The sequence below is a fragment of the Solea solea genome, chromosome 1 (genome assembly GCF_958295425.1).
Source record: "Solea solea chromosome 1, fSolSol10.1, whole genome shotgun sequence".
Classification (NCBI taxonomy): domain Eukaryota; kingdom Metazoa; phylum Chordata; class Actinopteri; order Pleuronectiformes; family Soleidae; genus Solea; species Solea solea.
The window spans coordinates 15753189-15777151 of record NC_081134.1 but is presented as its reverse complement, the minus strand read 5'-3'; the positions used below and the strand labels follow the sequence as shown (position 1 = coordinate 15777151).

The 23963-nt window shown below is 41.6% G+C and overlaps 1 protein-coding gene across 6 annotated transcripts in view; it reads right to left on the bottom strand.

The window, feature by feature from the left end:
- Positions 1–1582: 1582 nt before the first annotated feature.
- Positions 1583–23963, bottom strand: part of greb1l (GREB1 like retinoic acid receptor coactivator) — a 66945-nt gene continuing 44564 nt past the window's right edge. For 4 of the 6 annotated variants that reach the window (XM_058647055.1, XM_058647064.1, XM_058647046.1 and 1 more), the window contains exons 5-34: positions 23690–23866; positions 22861–23037; positions 22642–22764; positions 21561–21686; positions 20283–20420; positions 20070–20195; positions 18842–18979; positions 18206–18391; positions 17664–17963; positions 17407–17535; positions 17037–17171; positions 15888–16085; positions 15194–15374; positions 14529–14718; positions 13749–13885; positions 12306–12648; positions 11634–11749; positions 11180–11412; positions 9859–10424; positions 9661–9763; positions 8893–9042; positions 8643–8782; positions 7818–7979; positions 7497–7701; positions 6894–7056; positions 6521–6748; positions 6294–6432; positions 6007–6207; positions 5015–5153; positions 1583–3912 (exon numbers count right to left, since the gene is read on the bottom strand). In XM_058647055.1, coding sequence (XP_058503038.1) covers positions 3749–3912; positions 5015–5153; positions 6007–6207; positions 6294–6432; positions 6521–6748; positions 6894–7056; positions 7497–7701; positions 7818–7979; positions 8643–8782; positions 8893–9042; positions 9661–9763; positions 9859–10424; positions 11180–11412; positions 11634–11749; positions 12306–12648; positions 13749–13885; positions 14529–14718; positions 15194–15374; positions 15888–16085; positions 17037–17171; positions 17407–17535; positions 17664–17963; positions 18206–18391; positions 18842–18979; positions 20070–20195; positions 20283–20420; positions 21561–21686; positions 22642–22764; positions 22861–23037; positions 23690–23866 — 5513 coding nt within the window. In that variant the 3' untranslated portion in view covers positions 1583–3748. The remainder of the gene's footprint in view (positions 3913–5014; positions 5154–6006; positions 6208–6293; positions 6433–6520; positions 6749–6893; positions 7057–7496; positions 7702–7817; positions 7980–8642; positions 8783–8892; positions 9043–9660; positions 9764–9858; positions 10425–11179; positions 11413–11633; positions 11750–12305; positions 12649–13748; positions 13886–14528; positions 14719–15193; positions 15375–15887; positions 16086–17036; positions 17172–17406; positions 17536–17663; positions 17964–18205; positions 18392–18841; positions 18980–20069; positions 20196–20282; positions 20421–21560; positions 21687–22641; positions 22765–22860; positions 23038–23689; positions 23867–23963) is intronic. The other 2 variants (XM_058647079.1, XM_058647087.1) reach the window with 1 other exon arrangement.

Genomic DNA, 23963 nt, shown 5'->3' with positions numbered 1-23963 from the left:
GGTTCTCTCCCTGTGGCAGCAGACAGCGTCTCCTCCTCCTCTATATAATTCAGATTGCATATATATATATATATATATATATATATATATAAATAAAAGTTTTATTTAAAAAAAAGACATAAGTGTATACTTGCATCTGATGTAGGCACTTGTGTCCTGGGGGGTGACAGGCTCAGATGAGCTTCCCTCGGGGATGCCTTCAGACACAGGGCGACCCCTGTATTGGCTGAGAGCCAGCTCCTCAGCCTCTGACAGAGGTGGTGGAGGTGGCCCTCCACCCGTTTTTCGGGCCTCTGCCTTCTTTCTGTTGGCTGAGCAGAACTCAATGTTTGCAATCTGAATTAATATTTACGTTACGTTTAATAGCCTAAGTCAATTAAAAATAAAAAAATAAAGTGAGGTGCAATCATAGCCTAGCAAAATATGCCTTACCTTTTTGAATGATGTTTTTATGTTTCATTTTGAGCTGCTTCCAAGTACTCCTTTCTCCTGTTGGATTGCACCTAAATGAAAAACTCAGATTTCATTCCTACTTATATTCATAACTATAGGCTATGCTACGATCTTACGGTTAAATGTTACGTCAATGGAATAGTACATTCAAACTTACGCGTTGACTCGGGCAGCAATTTTCTCCCATGCGGTCTCTCTATCCTTCGCTGCTGCAGCTGTGTTGCATTCGCGGCGAAATATGTGCTCATATTCTCCGTAGCCCAGCATAAGGATCTCCAACTCCTTCGCACTGAAATATGTTGATCTTTTTTTTTCTCGGTTGTCATGGTGACTCGTGGTATCGGGGCTCCATTGATGATGGCTTTTTTCAGTGGTTGTGCACGCGCGTACCTCGAGGTTAACATACTCAGAGTTGATTGAACTAACTCAGATCAGCTGTTCTGGAACCGGATACTCAGAGTTTCCCGACCTAGAGTAAGTCAACTCAGAGTTCAGGGATAGACTCAGAGTGTGTTGAACCTGCTTTCTGGAATACCCCTCTGGCCTCTTCTCTTCAACCACTCATGGTGAGCCAATCTTCTTCCAATTAGCCGCTCACAGTGTGACACCTGGCTGCTGAGCTCCAACCTGAGAGACTGACTGAGACCACAGAGACACACCCACACCCACACAGACACACCCTTAAAGGAGGAGAGAAACTGGAGGGTCATGACAGTGATCAAGTTCATAATCGTTTTGGATTTTTCATTAGTTTTAGTTTTTTTATAGTTTTGATTTTTCGTTATTAAACTAGTTTTTAGAGCAGGTTTGCTACTTTTTATCTATTTTTTTTTTTAAATTTTTGTAATTTTTTTGTTTTAGTTTTTAGTGATATAGAGTATCAGGTCATAATAAATACTGTGCCATAAAAACCCAGCAAAAGATGCCATTTTAAGAATCAACCATCAACCATCCCTGTATCAGTCTACAAGAAATTAGCCCAAGTGCAAAGAGGATGGAGGCAGTTAGTGTGCCAGGTAAAAAAGTATAACAGACTAAAGACACACATAAACAAAACAACATAACGAATAATAATAATTAACCCTTATAATAATAAAATAATTAATCCATATTATGAACCAAACGAAAAGAATTTAGAAGTTATTTTATTACATTTATAAATTTTCCAACAACTGTGGCATGGCTCTTATGTCATAATGTTCACAACCCACAACAACAATGGTCAACATGAGGTAGATCACCCAAACACCAAAGCTACTAATGGGCTGCACATGGTTATCAAGCACACTTCAGTGAAGATTGTGAGAGCAAGTTGCATATTAAGAGTTAAATTATCAAAAAACAAAGACACATTCTATGGACCACCGCAGTTTTTTTTTTCTTTCTTTTTTAACACCAGTCTCATACTTGGGACCAATTCTGAGTGATTGGAGAAATTAATTGAATTGATTTGCTTGTATGGATTCTTGTTTTTCTTTTGGCAACTTGTACAGTGCGAGTTCACATTTCTACCTCCAAGACATTCAGTTGAATTAAGCGTCGCCTGGGTCTCGTGCAAAAGCCTTCACGGATGGTTTTTGAAGAGGACGCACGCCCTTAGTTTAAGTGAGCTCAGCATGCAAATCAAATATACACTTCAATATGATTATCAGTCCCAAAAAAATATTTGTCAAATAAATAGAAATCCCCTCATGGTCTAGATTTTCATTTTCAATAAAAGTCCAACGCAAGCACAGCGCGGGACAGAGACATGTTATTAAGGACACATCTAGGTAGATTCTTCTTGCTTTTGCAACATAACACAAAATGCAGAAAAACATTTGACCGAAAAGAAAATACTGGCAAAAGTTACACAAAACATCAGTAACCCTCAGTGGTGAAGGGACAATACAATATATTAATAATGTAAACAAAGCTTTAAACAGTACAGAAGTCTGACATCCAAACTTTCATCATGTTTTACTCTGACACACAATACTTCTCCCTCTCACAGTCGACTGGATTCTTTATTCTCATATAGGTCCGAAAAGATGCATGACTTGAGCAGTGACTTGTATGAAGCGTCACTTAAGGCATATTCTTTGGACAACCCTGTGCAGAAAATATAAAAAAACATTCAACTTTCAAGTATATAAATTGACCTTCTCGGCTGCTTATGATTACAGTTTGTTTTTCAAACTGGAGGGGGGAAATAGTTTTAAGATACAGCCAAGATCTTCGATGTATAATCATCCTCAGATCACAGGCACAGTCGCAGGTTATTAGGCAGTGAACTGTGAAGAGGAGTCCTTGACTTTATGCGATTACGATGAAAATGTCTTGTATTTAAGTCAGTGAATGCCTTATTACAATATATATCTAATTACTAATACACTTTCATTTTTCACGTGCATCTGATTGGCATTAAACATGAGCCGATGAGTTTGACACACATGTCCTTTCCTTTAGCTGTGAACATTTTCTTTGGTTAAATTAATGTGAACGACATCTGGAAACTATTATCACACTCACTTCTTGTCAGACGGATTATCAATGCCACATAAATACCTTAGAGGCACAAGAGGAATAGACTCCCAATTTGCAGTTTAAGTGTGCAGGCCTTAATAAGACATCCAATGTTTAGAATGCCACCAATGTTTTAAGTAGAACTCGATCCTAAACGCGATAGAGATCCAAACACGGGCCAACCTTTACATTTTTTATGAAAGGAGTTGAATTATATAGGTGATGAACTTCATGGAATCTGAGAGTTAGAGTAGGTGAGAAAGGAAAAGTGGAGGGAAAAAGCAAGGTGCAGCCGAGGACTTCTTTGGTGCCGACATATGGTAATGACAAAAATACACAGTAAACAGGGAGACAGGCTTGACCCCCTTTAAGCAACCACCTTGTAATCTCCCTTAAAAACCCTGAGATAAACACAGACTTCATGTCCTGGCTGGGACACACTGTAGTCACACTACATGTACACATACAATCTTCAAATAGTCACGTTATCCATCGAAGAGTGTCAGTTTTCCCACACAGCAAAGTCTTCTTCGGTGGAGCGCAGGCTTGGCTATGAGCAAGGGTTAAAAACATGTACTGTCCCTGTGCAGAGCCAGGCATAGAGCACTGTGGTGAAGACAAGGTGAAGACAAGCCACATGTGTCTTCAACTTCAAGTCTTGTGCTCCAACATGTCCTCTCTGACCTCAAGAATCCCGATAGCTGGCTGGTCTGGAATCAAATCTTTCCTCGTTTCTGATTGTGCTTCTGCAGCGGAGCGGCGGACCCTCCCCCAACTGCGGTGACGGGGTTCAAACGTGGCGGCCGGTCAGAAAGTAGAGGGGTCGGTCCTCGCTGCAGTTGGCCGTCTGAAACTCGTCCCGCAGCCGGAACTGCCACTCGTCCTCCAGCTCTAGTCGGACTATGGTCTGACGCAGGGAACTTCGGTCTTGGCAGATCACACAGAGGGTGGCACCTACGGACATAATCATTATTATGTCATTAATACTCAGATGTGGCTTGTTAACCTCATCAGTGTACTGCAGCAGCTGATTAGAGTTTCTTAATTACCTCTGCTAAGAAGGTTAGAAGTTTGTCTGTCTGTCTGTGAGCGGCATAACCCAAAAAGTTAATGACGGATTTGGATAACATTTAGGTTATAAAAATGATGTATTAGATGTTTGGCAGTGGTATGAAAACATGTGCAGATTCAGGAATGTTTCATAACAACTTGTGTTCAGCCAAAATCACAAGAGTATAATACACTCGTGTTAATGATGGCTAGCTCTACGCTCCCCATCACACTTATTGATTGCTGTAGTGTAGAAAGCGTCACAGTCGCTGAACTCGCATGTATGAAATGAGAAAGGCCATCGTTAATGTGATCAGTAACACCTGTGCTTTTCCCGCTAAAACATGTCTAAATGGCTGCCGTGTAAAAAAATAAATAAATGAAACCTGCAGGAAGCCGAACGACCTTGGTGGAGGTTTGCAATCTCTTTATCTAGCTGATTAAATAATAAAAATGATTGAATTGACTCTGCCTTGACATGATTATCAAATAAAAAAAAAAGGGTTTTATTCATAAGGCCAAGCATGTATTACTATGTACTAGGGCTGAACAATCCAATTACAATTTACATGACAGATATTATGATTGCCATTTGATTTGCAATCTTTTTTTTAGATGCAAAAATAGTAACTACTCTATGCAAATATAACCAGTAAAATATAAGCGATTCTTCATAACATATTTGCTAAATTGAAGCCTTAGTGCTTTGCTAATTGAGTTTAATTTCAAAACAATAAATTGTTTAGCTGATGCATGTGCTAGAACCACATCCTCCACTAAACCTTCACAGGCCATAATATAGTTAAAAGAAGTGGGAGTGTATGTCAGGCAAACATTGTGCACAATATGCTTTGTCATGAAGACAGTGAAACCTAATTAGACCATGCACTCCTATAGTGCATGCTAGGTAATGTGTTTACACAGATTCCCTACAACAGGTTATATACAAGTTATATAAAGTACACACTAAAACATGAAGGACGGGTGTGCTGAGGGGGGTGTTCACCTTTGAGGAAGCGGAATTTCCTGAGGAGTCCCGGGACGACGAAGGAGTCGCAGAGGTACAGCAGGAGGCCGCTGAACACCAGGCCCTGATGGCTCAGGTTGGTGGAGTGTGGACGAGAGTTGAAGTAGCACACAGAGATCTGTGACAAGAAATGTAAAATGGAAACAACAAACTTTACAATCCCACTCAAGCAAGCTAAAGAAAACATAGAGTGCATATCCTTTTAAATATGTCATATTTGACTTGTTTCACATCAAGACAGATGGAGGCAACAGAGACCTTGTGCTAGCCAAGAGACTGAAGACATAAAAGAAGTGCCCACAAAAAGTTTCAAAGGTGAATTCTACTGCTCAAAAACTCTGTTAGTATTGTATATCTGATAGTATTGCTTGACAGAGCCCGATTTCAGATGGAGGATGCAGCATAGAAATCATTCCATAATCTACATAGTTACATAATCTCTGTTCACAAAGACCAAAGAGAGGCAGAATGATTACATCAACAACTAGGAAAAATACCAAAAGTTACACACTGCAGCCAGCTTTTGAAACCTCAATGATTCCTGTGTGGAGCTATTAATGGTAACTTTACAAGCTCAGTTATACTGTAGGCTGCATGGCGTGCAACTGTGTGTCATGATTTATTTCCTTTACGAGAGAAACACTAAATATGCTGAGGTGTGCAGAGTGTAAACACCTCATCTGCACAAAATATACAGTACAAAAGATGCATTGCTGGCACTCACTGTGAGCACATGTGCATGGATGCAGTTCACACTGTCCCCGTCCACATACATTGAGACATCAGCTGTTTTTTGTTTTCTGATTGCCTTGAAATATTATGATCAGTTATACATATATATATATATATATATATATATATATGTGACAAATGTGATTGTAAAGTTCTCTGGTAAGTTTAAGATGACGGGACGACACTCGGGGGGGTTTTCCTCTCTTGTTTTTAACAGCAGCGTCCTGGGGATTTCTCACCTCTGGGCTGATGTTGAGGTAGCTGTCGATGGACAGAACAGGGTTGTTTCTGTTTTGAACAGCCTTGGGAAATAATCTGTGGCTGCAGCTCTGCAGGAACCTTTCCAGCAGGAACTGGGCCGGGGCATCGAGGAGGGTTTGCTCGCTGTCTGGGGCACAGACATACTGGGACGGGCTGATTGGAGCCGGGTTTTCCATTTCCTGGAGACAGAAGTAAAAAGTTCAGCATTTCACATTGTCTGAAGACAAAATAAATCCTCTATATATTGTATGAATGAGGCACCGACCATGAGTTTAGGTTTGACCAGGAAGTCGTTGTTTCCTGCTGGAATGTGTTTCTTCATCAGACTGAAGTAGTTGAGGCGACACAGCAGAAGCCCACTGCTGTTCACCCTCAGGTTGAAGTCCACCTCTTCACAGCTGTACCTGCATGGAACCGCAACGCCACAAACATCAAGACACCGCGCTCATCGCTGAACGCACAACTGATGCTTGCTCTCTTCCTCTATCTTACCGATTTAGGTCATACTGAACATTTTGAGTTAGGTCCACGTTAAGCATGACAAAGTCGTGGAGATGACACCGACTGAAGGGGTTGCTGGGAGAGCGGCGGCTCAGGCCGCTGCTCCACTTGCGTGTGCCGCACATAGCGTAGAGAGAGATCTTCGGCGTGGACTCCATGTGCTGCAGCACTGTCTTCAGAGACACGTTGATTAGGGTGGAAATTCCATCTGATGTCTCGCTAAGAGAGGGAGCATGAAGAGGACAGGATACACAAACATGAGCATTTGGACAGAAACTCCTCTTCATAGAAGACATCTACCTGCCCCGTGACCCTCATGTGGAGGATAAAGCAGTAGACAATGGATGGAAGGACGGACACCAACCTGCTGTCTGCTGATTGTTGGAGGTTCCACAGGACACAGGAGTCGTCCATCATGATGATGAACGGCCACACGTCTTGCCGCTTGACACCCTGCTCCTCCAGTCGGTTCCTCTCTAGCTCCAGGTTATGATACGACAGCTCTTTGATCATGAATCGCGCGGCACCTTAAAAACAGACACAAGGGTTTCACTCATAATTGCACAAAATTGGTATTTGTGTGTTATGTGTATATATGTGTGTGTGTTAGGGTTAGGCATTTAGTTGTGATGGTTAAGGTTAGGGTATGGAGCGAGGGAATAGAATATCTCTATGATGTGTCCTCACTAAGCTACAAGAACAAGTTTGTGTGTGTCTGTGTGCGTGTGTGTTGATCCTTTCTGACCAGATGTGGCCATATTGACACTGAGGGTCATTCATAGACAAAGCTATCCTATCCTATCCTGCTTGAAGCTTGAAAAACCATAAAAAGAACATTGTTGACCCTACAGTGTATTGCAGTTGACAGTTCAATAATGGAAATAAGTGTGACGGAAACTGCCTAGTTTGTTGTTTGTAGTGAAATGTTGAAGGGAAAGGATCTATGATATTTCAGTGAGCAGCTCACCAACTCCAGCACTGTTGAACATGGCCGGCAGGACGAGGAGGATGTGGTTGGGCCAGTACTTCCTGTAGAGGGGCATCTCGCATTGTTTCACCACCAGGATGTGCACGTGATACGCGCCCTCCGTGGCGTGAAATATGTTGAGCAGTCCTTGCTCTTGGTGTCCCGTAGTTGGGGTGAAGATCGGACTCTTCAATAAATCCGGATCCTAAAAGGCAGCGACGGACAAGGAGAGATAAAAAAATGACAATGTGACAAACTGTGACATACATATCTTACCTAAATAAAACGTCTGTGTGCTTATACGTGGGAGTATAATCTCACCTTGTTGGTGACCAAAGGCAGGCGCATGCTCTCGAGGTGGCTGCCCTGCTGGCTGAAGACAAAGTGCTGCTCTTTGGCTTTGGGAATGACGAACTGGAGCTGGACCTCTTCGCCCAGCATGGACGAGCAGAAGGTGAAAGCATGAAAGGTGCACTCCGACAGCTACAACACACACATGCATGCATTATTAACACAGAGGGATTCATGTTCAGGACTCCAGAGAGTGAAGAGCTCTTGAGTATCCAAGTATTTTGGCAGCTCAGTGTGAATGTGCATCTATCCATCTATCTATGCACTGTCCTTTGTGTGAATAGATGCATTATTCTCAATGGTGACGCAGTCACAACGCACATCTGTGGTGGTGCACCTGTTTTTCTGGCCATGTCTGCATCACACTGAGATGAAAATATCTCTACTTCTTTTCTTTTTTTTTATCAATTTTTTTAAGTGCTTTTAATGTATCATTTGATACTCAGAAGAATTACAGAAATAGGTCAAACTTGTTTTAATCCAGTGTGAAATAAGTTCCGAAGCCTCCATTATCTAGAAGAAGCTCCTGAATCCGTTTTTTTTCCTTCTTCTTCTTTATTTTCTCCACACATACGGCAAAGCTGGGGTAGAGTGAGTGGTAATCTATGATCTTTGTTTGGATTCTTTTCTTTGTTTAATGCACTGATTACTTTGTGGAACTCCAGTCGTCTCAGCAGCTCCCAGGTTTTGATTGCTTAAATACAGACACAACAAAAGGGCAGCGCTACAAACGGGCTTCTTCTCAGCGTCTAAGCTTTCATTCAGGAAGCAGTTAAGTCTGTAAACTGTCCTCACCTGCGGGGCAGGGCCGGCTTCACAGTAGTGGTGACACTGTTCACAGTGATGAAAGGCGTTGTGCGCGGCGAACCTGCTCAGACGTATTGACTTGGTCTGTCGATTAGCTGCAGCATGGCTCTCTCCTTCGTGATTGAAGTCTACAAAATAAATGTAAAAATCCAATGTGTTTAAATTAAAATCAAGATCACAATCACATATCTACACTGTTTAACTCAGGAGTGCTGCTGTTTGCATATTTTCCGCTGACCTTTGAAGACCTTTGGCATCTTATCAGAGAAAACAGGGCTGGCCTTCTTGAACTTAGGGTCTCGGGGGTAAGGGTCAAAGGGCAGCTTTTGAATCTCCTCAATGTCGGGCCATTGGTGGCTATTTTCTGGAGTTGTAACTTCGGGCGTTTCTGAAAAATAGTAGAACATTAAATGACGAGAACATTGGATTTATTTATTGAATAGACCATATACCATTTATTTCTCAATCTCCTTGATATAATACAACCAGAGAATACAGGAGATACGTATACAGGATTATAATTTTCAGATTTAAAGGTCAAAGTGTCAAATATTTAACGTTACCTCCATCTTACACATTTTGACTTGTCTTGGCAGGAAAGGCACAGGTGTTGCTCATCACATTAACGAGGTCTCTGTTCACTTTGTGTAAATTAGGACACAGTGGCTGATTATTTGCACCTGTGATTTTCCTACTGTGACCTGTCAAAAAGCAGCACTGTGGCTCTCATACAGCCGGAGTGAAGTCCTAATTAATGTTATTGGTAACACCTGTGTTTGTCCTACATTTTAAATGGCTGCTGTAAAAAAAAAAGGTATTTTACACCAGGATTATTCCTGACATGCTTACAGGATTACGTACACACTTTGTATGAGTTCAACCGAAACTAATTTGAACACTTACTAATTTACAGGATACAACAAGTGTGGCATTAGATTCCACTTCCTTTAATTCTTCCATTATCTGATTATCTGATACGTGGCACGCTAAATCAAATCATCCTCACCCTCCTCTTCCTCTTCCTCGTCATACACATCGACCTCCAACAGCCGGATGAGCATTCGAAACATGATGCGGAGAAACTCCAGGTAGGCACCCGTTTTGCCAACCTAATAAAGGACACAAACATCACATGTTCACATGTTAACGGACACAATTATTTATTAAAACATTTTTTTTTTTAACAATTTCAACAAATTTTTACCTGTGGCGGTCCGCTGAGTAGCAAGCGCCGTGGATGCTGCACAGATGGCGCTTCATAATCAGCATGATGCTGTTTGGCGATGGTCCACTGGCGGTAGTGCGTGCTCTGCTCTGCCCCGTGCAGGTTGTGGGTGATGAGAGGCCTCAGCGGGCTGCTCCAGGACACATCTGCGTGCGGCAGCAGGGAGAAGGAGCTCAGCTGACTCCCCGACTCCCCCGCCAACAGGTTGTATGCCGCTCTGGACAGGATGACTGTCCGTGGTGACACTCGAGCAGGTTTGTGGTCTCGACTGCACTGCGTGGACTGGCTGGGTCTCTGGGTGGAGGAGGACGACGGGGAAGGGGAGGAGGACGAGGAGCTGGAGTAGAGGGAAGGAGGGGCCTTGGAGGCTTTGGGGGTGTTGGTGGTGAACTGGCTTCCCAAGGAATCACACTCTTGCTTGAACGCATGTGTCATCGTTGCCATGTCTGAGATGGCGGCACCTTCGGGGAAGCAGGAGGAAGTGGAGGGCTTCTGGAAAGAGTCTGCAACATCAGATGAACTGACTCCATTCTCTGCCATAGAACCTGAATGATGACATATGAAAAAAGAAATGACACCATGTTTACTTGTTGTAAAATACAAATGAAAATTCAGTGTTGCTATGATCCTGATCAAAATAATTGTGATTCACAATATTATTATTATGATAATTAGACATTACAAAAATGCATAAATGTAAACAAGTAAACCTCTGAGTCAAGACGCACAGATTTTGTTTTGTCCCCAAACATATTTTCATAATTTTCCCAATCTTTAAGTTAATATTTATGTAATATTTGTGTGTATATGTTTTAAAAACATGCATAAAGTTGTAATTCATTTATAAAACGTCACTTGAAAATTGTTCATTTACCAATTCAGTATGATGTTAGGTGATACAGATGTATCAGATCTGTAAATGATTTGCTACATTATGCACAATGGAGCAAATGTAGCCCTAAGTGGGTCACATATATAAAAAAAAGGGAAACACTGCACTAACCTCTGTTTATTTCCTACCCATAAGCTTTAGAAGATGTGCACAAATATAGATGAACGTATAGATGAAGATATTATTGCTTTAAATTCTTCAAATGTCTAAAACCAAACTGAGAAACATTGCAGATAGGATCTATATGTTCAGTGGAATGACAGGAATCTTAAGAGAAGGTCATTAGAAATCATGAGGTGCTGGAATGATTCCAAAGATGCAACCTGTGGCACTTCAAAACAAATCACTAGGACTGTATGTGTAGCAATCCTCTTAGTCACTACCTCAGTGAGGTTATAGGAAACTCACTAGAAGTTCTGGTTGCCGCGCTGCCATTGCTCTGAGGTCTTTCCAGCTCGTCGCCATTGTTCATGCTGCTGGCCGTCTTCTCTGGGTCTGGTTCCCGTGTGGCCATGGCCCTCTTGGGCTCCTGTACGACATCCATGGACACGTAGGTGCAGGCCAGACCCACCTCCTGCTCCAGAGCTGTGCGAGTCAAGTAGCTGGAGTCGATCAGACGTAAGTCGCTGTATTTGAGAGACCTAGACGAGTAAAAGTGTGGAAGAAGAAGATATTTTCTGTACCTGTATATTTTCCATGTTCCACTTACAATTACACAATCTTTCTTGTAGAGGCGATAACACACTGTGTCAATGTGTGGATTAAATATGAGCGTAAGGAATATGTAATACGTTATTTATGAATGACTACAGTTGTCTGGTGTGTCTACTGGGTCAGGGAATACTGTGAAATCTGACCCTACCTGGGAAAAGTCTCTCCGAGAGGATCTTTCCCGGTGAGGATGACGATGCAGGGCAGCCCCTCCAGATCCTCATACGTGTGCGGTACCCAGTCTTCATTGTCACAGCCTCGCCACGCCTGCAACACAACACATGATTGTTGCTGTTTATTCGATACAAACTGCACCAGTAATTCATATTGTACTAACTCTGATATTCACATATAACTAAATGAATATTTTTTCAGTAAAACTTTAAATTGTAGTATATAGTCAACACCGGTTCTTGCCCTCTGGTGGGTTTTTGAGGTATTGCAGGTGAGCAATGAGTAAATTAATCGTCAACTATTATTTGTTCTTGAGTAAAAACAAACAAAATTAAAGGAATATTAAATATCATAGAATATGATGCCTCACTCTGGTCTTCACATTTGAATCTTATATGGATATTTGTAAATGTAAAAATGTAAATGAAAAAAGTTAATGAAAGAAGAAGGCAGTTATGCAACATTAATATTTTGATTAAAATGTCAAAAAAATATGTATAATCATAATCAAAGAAAACCACAATCATTTCATTATACAATGTATTAAATATCTATAGTGATTGCCAATCATTTAAAATGTTATACTATTTTCCATATAGATGTGTCACATAACTAATATTAAACACGTTTAGTTAGCGATGACTCTCACCCTGAGGCGACTGATGAAGTTTCTGTGCAGGTTGAGTTCGGAGGCGGGACTTCCCAGCAGAACAGCAAAGCACAGCTGCAGGCCCAGTTTGTCCCTCACGTCCTCCAGTCGCTCCCTGGCCAGCATGGCGAGCTGCAGCGAGGGGACGCGGACCAGCAGCATGTGGCCCCGGCCCTGGGAGCCCTCTCTGCTCGGGGCATTGATCAGGTCCTCCACCATGGCCAGAGTCTCCGGGGTAATGTGGTCCCTCAGGGACGGGGAAGAGGTCAAGGCCATCATGGCCTCAGTGTACTGCTGAATCAGCAGGTAGCTGCGGATGACCATGCTGTGTAGGTGTGGATGTCTAGGATAACACACATGTAATAGAAAAAAGAAAATTAAGAAAAATCAGTGTTTTTATTGTGAAGTCTCTCAGGCTAATATATATATAAAATATTTACTATCACAGTGGCAAATTAGACACGCTTTATACTACATATACATGAGAAAAGGATTGGAAAAAGCTTTTGAAAGACAGTCTGACATTGATTTTGAAAAAAACCCTCAGAGATCACTCTTTGCTAGGGATGTAAGAAAATGTCAATAAACTAAAATATCATAATGTTTCATGATGTGATACTGTATGTTTGAAACACTCTATTGATATGGAAGAGCAGCAAGCTTAAAGGGTGATTGCACCCATTTTTTACCCACTTGGTCAGATGAAGAATAAACTTAAAATCATTATGATGCTGCTGTATTTGTTTAATTCGACCAAATTTGCCCCGTTTTTATTTGATTTATTTTGAATGTTTGATTTTTTTCAGATATTATACTCATCAAACTTGACAGAGCAGTATAGGGATTTTATTTTGACTTTGACGTCAACTTTTTGTCACATATATTTATTTTTCTCAATCCCAACGTCCTCAGTTGTTGTGAGACATGTGTCTCAGATCCACTGTCTGATGATCCAATAACACATGTATCTCTGGAAATTAATCTAACCCTTTTTTGGATGAAGTGGCGCTTTAAGGCTCTTCTTTCCACTTTTCATTGTTTAAACCATTTAACAATGTTACTTTTACACTGAGAGTTTTACTAATAATAGGATAAATTGGAATATATCACCTTGCTTGTAGTAGCTCACTATAGCACCATTTCTGTACAAGTATTGTCACTCCTGTGTTGCCAAATCCTTGCCTTGGTGAAGATTTCATTATAACAAATGTTTTATTTAATGTCTATATCTCTGGTTCCTTGCATGTTTCAATGTGCTCTGTCCTGATTGTCAGATTCTACAGCTCATTGTTGACAATGTCACATAACTATGCAATGTGACATAAGGCTGTTCAGTTCAGTTTTCCCCCCATCTGACAAAAGACAAGCTGCAGGTCTGAGGTTTGAAGTCACAACAAACAGCCATCTGCTGTGCTGATCTGTCGGCAATGAGCTCAGGCTGACCTGTCCAGCAGAGTGTGGACCATCTTCTCAAATGCATCATCACATCGCAGTATGGGGCTGGCCATGCCCCACTGCAGGGAGCTGCTGTAGTCCCTCAGGCCAAAGTAGACCAGTTCCTTAGGAGACTGCTCCCCCTGCTGGAGAAAATGTGTACAAGGCTATGAGTGCTTTGCAGATAACAGTAGTACATCCTGGAAGAATTTAACACACTCTTAAATGTCAGTATGTCTCAGAGGAATTTTCTTTATTATTTAAATTAAAAATCATAATCATGTAATCAATGTTGTTTTTTTTTTTTTAAACTTATTATCGATATTGTTGTGTTAAACACGTGTGTCCTTTTATGTGTCCGTTAGACAAGGTTTGCAGAGTCTATGATCTCGCGCTGCCATGTTTCTACGGCAACCTGAGCAGATTAACCAGACACAGTGTGCATTATGTGTGTTTACGGGGGAGGCTTACTACCCAGGAAGGAAAAGAAGGACAGACTCTTCTCTGTATGTGATAGCCACTCTAGCTCCCTGACATGCTTTATGAAAGGGAAAGAGGAGTCCTCAGTTTAACCATTAGATGTCACTCATTCTTACACAATGGCCCTTTAAAGCCATGGTTGTTAAAGTGAGTACATTTCAATCCACCAGGGGGCAGAGCTACACAACTCCTCCGAAGAAACGTCCTCTGTATGGGTTATGGTTTGACAACAGTTAGAGCTAAAAATAGAGCTTGACAATTCACAAGGCTTCTTAAGAAACTAAAAGGATGGGAGATGAAAATGCTCACCAGACCGTTGTTGGAGGGCCAGTAAACCTCGTTGTGGACGCTGATGCGCGATTGGCGCGTCTGCAGTGTGTATGGGAAGCAGCTGACCTGCAGGACCAGCAGGTTCATGGCATCTAGGACTTCCTGGCAGTTCACCACTCGGTCAGCCAGACCCTGCAGCTCGCCATGGCACACAGAGCCAGACAGAGCACTGGAGAGAGGAGAGGGTCAAGTTTTCTTATCCACAACCATCCACTTGTTGATAATATTTTAAGAAAACTTGAGATTGATTTGAGACATGGTTCAGGGAAGAGCCCAGGAAGGCGTAGGGTTTGTTTTTTTTCCCAAGGAAAATTCTCTGGAAAAGAGGAAGTGATCTATTTTGTGATTCTAGCAGAGAAAAGCAGTTTGCTGAGAATAAACAAAAAGAATCTTGGCAGACCAGAGAGGCTCAAGAATGTCAAACTTCATCAACACAAAAGGAAATTTAAAAAAGCAAAAAGAATATCTCAAATGATCTGGCCTACATTCTAGTGCAACGCAAGGTTGACGACGTTCTGTTTTTTTTTTTACTCTTTCCAAAGTCATGTCGGTATTAAAGGACAAGTCTGCATTTGCAGCCACAACTAATTCTGCTGCCATAAGGTCTGACTGTGGCTGTCCCTGTGTCCCGGGGGTCGGCGTACCTTGTGAGGTCGACATGTGAGTTGTCGTGAATGAGGATGAACAGAGTGTAGGGATTCTGTTTGACTTTCCTCATGAAAGCCTCCATCTTGGCGTGAACGTCGTTGTCCAGACGCACCACGTACTTATCCGGTTTCTGGTGAGCTGAGCAGACGTCCTCAATTCCCAGGTCCACGAGCACTCCTGTACACAAAAAAAACCCCAACATGATGACGCAACGATTGTGTGAGAATCAAATTCTGAAGATCTCAACAGATGGTATATCAATTCTTGAATTTTATTTAATTTCTATATCGCTGGTCCCTTGCACGTGTCACTGCGCCCCGCCCTGATCCTCAGATTCTACAGCTCGTCTATTCATTCATTGTGATTTGCATGAGCCAAGACTAAAAGAGAGTTACAATAATATCAGACATGTTTCAAGCCTGGAAAAAGACAGCTGGAGTCACAAACCTCACTCTAAATCAACTTTTTTCACCATCTAACGAAAGACAAGCTGCAAATATTAGAATATGTTCTGGTTTATTTGCTCCACGTGACAAAGACATCCATAAAGGTGACTCATTTTGGTTTGTGGATAACATAAGATATTTGAGGGCATCAACATTCCGTGCACCGAACAAGTCCTTGATCAGAAATAACAATAATAAGAGAAAATAACCGTTTGTTACAGATCTATTGCGGTTGAACACACACCTGATTGTCGTATGCGCTGCGCCGTCTGGTGCACCAGTACGTGAGAGGGCGGGACCAACACGAGAAAGTCCACTTTACAAAAGCGACCCAAGTCGAGGTTCTGGGTCCCAGAGTCTGCGATGGAGCAGACTTGAGAGAGGAGGCTGCGAGCCACTCTCAGCTGGGTGGGATGGATCTGGAATACCTTCGTTAAGAGCTCTGCAACAGGAAAACACAAGGGTTTATAGCACAAATATACTCTGCACTTGTCATTAAATGTAACACCATACCTGTCATGACAGGCGCAATCATATGCAGCCAACAATTATATTTAATATTTAGATGCCAGTACATTAGTACCAGTAAAACTTATAGTTTTTCCTCTAGTGCAGTTTTTTTATATAGATATACTGAACTTAGATAAATGTCTTGTACTGTTAATTTGGTTGTTTTGATCAATGATTTCCAGAGACTGTGGTTTTTTAGAATTAAAATGAGTTATTTTTGCACACACACCAATTAGTGATAGTGAATTTGACCTCTGCATTTAACCTATCATGATTACAGACAGTAGTGAACACTCACAAGCCAGGCACAGGGGAATTGGGTGCCGATCCCTTGATTTAAACCAACAACCCTTTGGTTGCAAGCCCAATTCCTCTCCTCTTGGCCATTTGCAGGTGTTTTTTTTACCCGGCTTTTAACGTGAGATGAATGTGTATTTGTTTTAACCCTCTTACAACCATCACGATAATCAGGCTGCCTGTATTTATATTGACTTTATGGCTGTAGAATCGTCAAAAAAAGTGAGTGAGAGTCGATATTCAACCGTTTAGGAATTACGGTACTGAGAAGCTGACGTCATAAACGTGTGACGCGCTGGTGAGTCGGTGTCACACCCTGGACAGATCGCCAGTCCATTGTTTTTCCATTTTCTAGATATCACAAACGGTCTAGGAGTTACAAGACAGGATGGTCACAGAAGGGTTAAATTACATATTGCATATACTACACAAAATAATATTAAGTGTTACTGAAAAGGTAGTAAAAATTGTTTTTATAGTATAGTATTTATAATGCAGGTTGGATCCGTTTGGAAAATACTGGTTTAAACTGTCCTTGGCCCAACAGTTACAGTTTACACAACAGTGATGATGAGAGGAGTCTAACCTCTGTGTGAGGGTGGTGACATGCTGGCAGCCTCCTGGGAGTGGATGTGGTCAGTGACATCCCCCTGAAAGGGCTGGATGACCTGGCCCCTCCGCCGGCGCTGGTATCGCACCAGCTGCTTGTCCAGATTGTCCCCTGATAACAACCAGGCACCACAGTCACAACAAAGACACTGACTTACGTACAAGACACAGCTGCAGCCGAATACCCTACTTTCCATTCACTTACTGTGTGCATTTGGACACAATGACCATGAACATGAATCAACACATACAAGTTTACAAATTTAGTATCATGACTAGATACTGAAAACCCTCTCAGATTTCCCCCCCCCAAATAAATTCAGTGTTCTAAAAGCCGCAGGACTCACCTAGTGAGGTTGTTTTAAAGTGAGATGCCAAGATGGTGACTTTCCCCGTGATGAGCTCGTAGCTGATTTCCTTCAGAAACTCGTTGGTCGTCAGCATTCCTTCAGCTAAGGCCCGTGCTTGGTACTTTCCTGTGTACAACAAGCACATTTAGACTTAAATGTTTGAAATTTGTACTTATAGGCTATGTAATATAATAAGATGGATACCAGGTTTACGTAATAACACTGAAATGGCATAGCTAGGCTGCAAAACTCACCCAAAACAAGCACGCAGAACTCGCTGCTGCTCATTTTCGAGGCGCATATGATGACCACATAGGTGGGCAGGCACTGCTGGTGGCGAGGACCCTCACTGAGCGTACGCAGCGACTCAGAAATGCCCTCTCCCAAAGAGTTATGGGTAACCACGACTTGGACGCTGCCCCCGGAGACGCTGGCTTCCAGCCGAGCCAGCCACGGCAGCTGGGTCAGGGAGATGGCGGGACCACCAGGACAGCACAGCATGGCCTTCAGAACGATCTGCTCCAGCTCCTCCCTCAGTGGAATCTGGTCAGAACCTGAAGGGGAAATTGGAAAAACGTCAACTTAAAAACCACAGATGAATCAGAAAAGTGCACCTTAGTTCATGTCACAGTTAGATTTTTATCTTTTTCAGTGTTTGAATAAGACACCAGCTCCACGGTCACAGTCACTCACGGTCATCCACCTCACATCCCGCCTCCCTCGTGTTGTGATAACAGCGCACATAAAACACTTCAGCAAAGCCAGTTCACTTCTTTGTGCTCGTGTGTGTGCTTACCTAAACGTGCAAGATACTGAAGAGTGAGCAGGATCATTGTTTCCACGCTGAGAAGTTGATTTCTGTTGAGGCCCAAAGTCTCCAGGTTTTTCTCTGTCAGCTGGCTGGTCTTATAGCAGTTGACCAGCAGGGGGCTCACCACTATGTCCCCAACGTTTCCATAGAAATAAGGTAAAGTGCCATGCCCTGGAAAGAGGAGTCATCATTAGACAAACATGAAAAACAACATGCAGTCTTTACATTCTTATCTTGAATTTAAGTCAATAAAATATATTTATTCAAAATGTGAGGGAAAAAAACAACCATTTATATATATATACACATATATATATATATATATATATGGAATTAAGTTATATCCATTATGTCTATATCCAAAGATCCATTTCACATAATAACCAATAACCAATAGCCAACTCAAACAGGAATAATTATGAAAGAGTGTGATATTTAACAAGATGAATGTTGACATTTAGTTGACATTTTCTGAAATAGAGTTGAACCCATTTTATGGTGAAGAAAAAAAAACAACAACCTTTGAGCTTTTAAAAGTCACATTTTATCAGTGAAACCAGTTGTGAATTCATTTAAGAATCTTCAAGATTTTGTATTTCCAAAAAGAAAAAGATCTCATACCGATGAGGATGACGGGCCGAACACCCGCTGAGGTAAGCAGGTTGTCAGGAACTATGACTGTTTCTCCAGCAGTGATGGGCTGCGGCTGAATGACTCCGGCTACCTGTGGCGGAGGAGAAGTCACTGCTAACACCGACCCTGGATGGAAAAGTAGGAATGACACGTCAGCACAAGGATAAGTCACATTCAGCCGATCTGTTGCTATTGTTTTTATAAAAGCCAGAGAACACTGCACATGTGCACGGTACAGTATATATACATATATGTATATATACATATATATATATATATATACATAACCACAATTAAATGACGTGGCAAATAATCCTCTTCAATCGTTTTTTTTTTTCGAAAAAGAATTCCTGCCTCAAACTCTCCACCTCTGTCTCCATGGAGATGTTTGGTGAATCATCTCTATGAGCCAGAGGAGATGTGGCTTTTCTCTGTCCCCAAATGAGGAGGAAGAGGAGCGAGGCTTATAAAAAAAAACACAGTCTATGTTCCAACAACAACACACACACACACTAGCCAATTCATTAGGTACGCTTCAACTGTCCATTAGCGCTTATATCGAATACGGCGATCACATGGCAGCAACTGATTGCCTTCACGCATGTAGACATGGTCAAGATGACCCGATGGAGTTCATATTGAGCCTTGAAACGGAGGAGAAATGTACTTTAACTATATTTGAACATGCACTGCCCAGACAGGCTGAGCTGAGGACAGTATTTCAGAAACTGACGAGATTTTCACTCACAGCCATCTCTATGGTTTACAGGGAATGGTCTGGAAAAGAGAAAATATCCAGTGTGTGGCCGCTCTATGGAACGTTGTTGATGCTTCACTCATTTTGAGATCACCAAAGGCAACGGTAACTCAAATAACTACTCATAACAACAAGGTATGCAGAAGACCATGTGGAACCATTATTTCAGGTGTGTATAGAAATAAATGTAGACACATTAAGGTCTGTTATTGATTATTAATCAATTACTAAATTAATCGTCAGCTTTTACAATTCTCTGACTTTTCAGATTCTTAAATGTGAATATTTTCTGGTTTCTTTGCTCTCTTCTTTGTTATTTGCTATGACAAAGAAATCTTTGGGTCTTAAAACTTTTGTGGACAAAACAACATCATCACTTCCAGGTTTGAAAAAACACTGATCAACATTTTCCAACATATTTTGACCCAAACTCAAGTAGAATGCTTTAGTTCAAGGTACCTGGGGGACAGACAATGGGTCGGATGGCGGGAACAGGTACAGCTGTGGGTGGAACCGGCACCAACGTGTTGGGATGCCAGCTCCGGTGGCGCTTCTTTGGCGGGCCCGAGGTCATGGCAGAAGCCACTGGAAAAACCCAAATGAACGTATTAATTGTTGTGCTCCTGTACAGATATTTGTCTTTTTTGTCAAAAGGAAGAAAGAAAGGCTTACATGGACTGTCTCCTAAATCGGATGAGCGATAGCCCCGACCTGGAGGCGCTATGGCAACCTGAGAGGGACTCAGTGAAGGAGGACGCGCATCAACGCTCAGACCATTCGTCGGCCCGTTCACCCTCAGAGCTGTGGGAACTGCAAACACACACGTTAACGATCCACAGTGAGACACATAGACTGTTGTATTTAACCAGTGCATAAAAACGACTCGATAAATGCTAACGTCACTTTTAACATGCATGGTATACCATGGTATAATGTAGGGCAGTGCCGTGCCAAGTCAAATGGAGTCGAGCTTTGTGCCAATTGTGTTGTACTTTAAGGGTCCAGCGTATAAGAAATAGTGACATCTACTGGTGAGACTGCAAATTGGACATGACAGACTTCTGCAATGCCCCTTCTCCAAGCACTTGAATACCAGCAAGAATGTTTTTCTTTCTCATTTGTGAAGTAAGCTTCTGTTTCAAAATGCCAAACATGTAGTGTAACATACAGAAGTACATATCAAAGAATTCTCACTCATTTTATTTTAAAGCAGTTATACACTTCCAACATAAAAAAACTGCAACTGTCTGCAGAGACATATATTTACATGTATGTGTGTCAGTACTAACAGCAGCTTATTGATTCCCCACATATATATACATATATATGTATATATATGTATATATATATATATATATGTGTGTGTGATGGTTGTTTGTCAATGACCCAACTGGAGGTTTTTTGTTTTTTTTTCCCTATCTCATATTCACTGTGTATGCAATACACTGAAACATTGATTGGTATGTGTAATCTTTACTTGTCAATATCACAACCTTGTAACGGGGCTAATGGATAGCAAGACCTTAAAAAGTCATTACAGCATTCCTTCCTCCAGTATTGATTGGTGTGTTTACACACACACACACACACACACACACACACACACACACACACACATATGTTTGTGCATGATGTTGTGTGTTTGTGTGTGTGTCCAAACAAGCCGTAGCAGGGGTTAATCTTGGCTCCACGGTCAGCCACAGATCCATCTGCCTTATGCTGAACCACGTAAAAGAAAAAAAGAGAAAACAACCTGTAGCTAAGCAACCCCTTTCAGTATAAGGGCAAGGCCATTGAAATGTCACTCATGTAAAGGCAAAGGCAAAGGCTTGTCAGCCTCTCTCTCTCTCTCTCTCTCTCTGCATATATGTATATACATATATAGACATATATATAATTATGTATATGAAAACTGAAAACAATAATGAAACTGTGTAATAGAAACTTCACCTATTGGCAGAGTCTTGTTTCCAGGTGTGGAAGTCAAAGGTTTGATAAAACTGCACTCTCTGCTCATGTCCTGACTCCCAAAAAAGACAGAAGATGCCTGCGTCGTTCTGGCGGTGGGCGGAGAATCTAAAAGAAAATGGAAATAATAAAATGCAATAAATTACAGTTACCAACATTATAGAGAGGTGATTCCTTGTCCCGGAGTGGTCGCGAATAGCTCAGATTGGCCACTCGCTTGCCTTTGGACTTCACACTAGTGTCAGTGAAATGTCAAATACTCGCAGATTCCCTGTATCCAACGTTGTTTACACAACACAAACAGACCATAACTCTGCATCTTCATTAATCATTTCGGGATAAACATCTCCCATTTGGCTCAGACTTGGGGGAGGAGGATTTGTACCCGATTCCAGGCAGCTGTTACCCTAACAACAAGTCCTGCAGCGCAGCTATCTGACACATTAATGTGTGAGATCTGCGCTGACAGGCCAGTTTCCAGGTTCAGAACAAATCAATAGCACAAGCCCAAGAGCTTATCTTTCACTCTCGGAGGGAGGAGGCGTTCTTGTTGTCAGAAAAAAACATCGCCTTCAAGAAAGACGGAATCTTTTTCTCGTCGTCATATGACATTTAATTATTACTGTGTGTCACCTCAGCGGATGATTTAAGCCTTATTTACACGTCATTATTGAATGATTGAATGTTCTTCTTTTCTGTGCTTTTGTGCTATTCCAATGTATAAAATTGTCTTTTGAGTTGGAAACTATCACCAATGACGGCAACTGTTCAGTTCTACAACTACCGCGGAGAGTGAACACAATAATGAACATACAATCATAACAGGATAATAAGAATATAATAGTATAAAAGCAACTACATGGAAAGAAATAACCAGTAAACAGAATCAGCCACACACAGGGAGCTACTACAAAGTACTATCACTATGGCAACACCACAAACCAGTCAGCCCTGGAGATACAACAACTATTTATGGTGAAATGTTTATTTCAGATTGGCATCTGTGTGAGAATCCAGACTTAAAAGACATTTTCAATCAATGGTTTTTTAGCTTAAGTCTCACCTGAGAGGGAAAATGGAGAGGAGCTTTGTCCACTGGTGCCACAGTTCTCTTTACTGCTGAGAGAGGAGGACGAGCTGGGCTTGGAGGTGGACGCATTGCTGGAGAACTGTCGGGATTTACAGTCTGAGGAGGAACAGGGCGGAGAGACAAAACCCTCTTTACTTAAAAAGATATCATCTGAGAGTAAATCAGAGCAAATGTGTGTTGTTGTTTTTTTACCTTTCCAGCAGATGAGGGGTCCTTGGCACAGAGCACCCTGTGAATTTTTCAGCAGGTAGTATTTTAAGTGCTTCTGCTTCTTGGGCTGGGTGGATAACTTCAGGTTGATGTGGTTCGAAAACTCGGTGAAGTATCTAAAACCCTTCTCACCGCAGCCCACACAGTTTCCCGAAAAACCTGGAGGTAATGAAATGAAACCAAAATGCCAGTGAACTCTTAATACTTTTACACTACGACCCATGAATGTGCTGTTTCTCTGTGATTTTTTTAAAGGACGGTGACAAGAGAAATACTGTTAAGCACAGTAAGGTAAATAAATGAAATCATCATCATCTTAAAAAAAAACTAGTCATTTCTGTATTTTAGCTGTTTGTGATCTGTAGTGCATACATAAAAAATACAGTTGTTATATATCATTTTCTTGGGCTTTAAATGTTTGATACAACAAACAATGAAATTGGAAAAAATGAAATGCAAAACATGGCCCACATATTTGGCTGATTTTCTTTTTTCCTCCATCGGATACAGTTTAACTGTTGATGATGTCACCACTACACTACACAGTGCAAGCACATGCAGTCATTTCCAATAAAAAGAATGTATCAACCAAATATTTGTAATAATTGGCCGATCAATAAACAATCATCAGCAAATACCAGCCTGAATAATTAGAGCTGCTATTTGAGTGTTTCTCTCAATAATAATATCATAATATCATTTACACGGTATTTGACCAAATGTCAGTATAGAGCCAGTCTTTAAATCTGAGGAGAAAAAAGAAAAATAAACCTCGGACAGATTTTTCCTTGCACTCTTATCTCAGACCGACCTAAAAGTGCATTTTTCCCGTTCTCGTCAGGCAAAAAGCGTCGATCCACAGCACACGCCAGGATGTGCTCGGGGACACTGGGGGACTTTGCACCCACCAGCTCGAAGCCTGCTGGGACTTCGATGAGCTCTGTTGTCATGGAGTCCAGGCGGAGGTCCTTACCCGCCTGACAGAATCCTGAGAGTGGACGGAGAGGCAGATGTGACATTTGAGAGGAAAAGACATTAGACAACAACAGCATCAGTGCCTCATATGTAATCATTTAATTTGAACA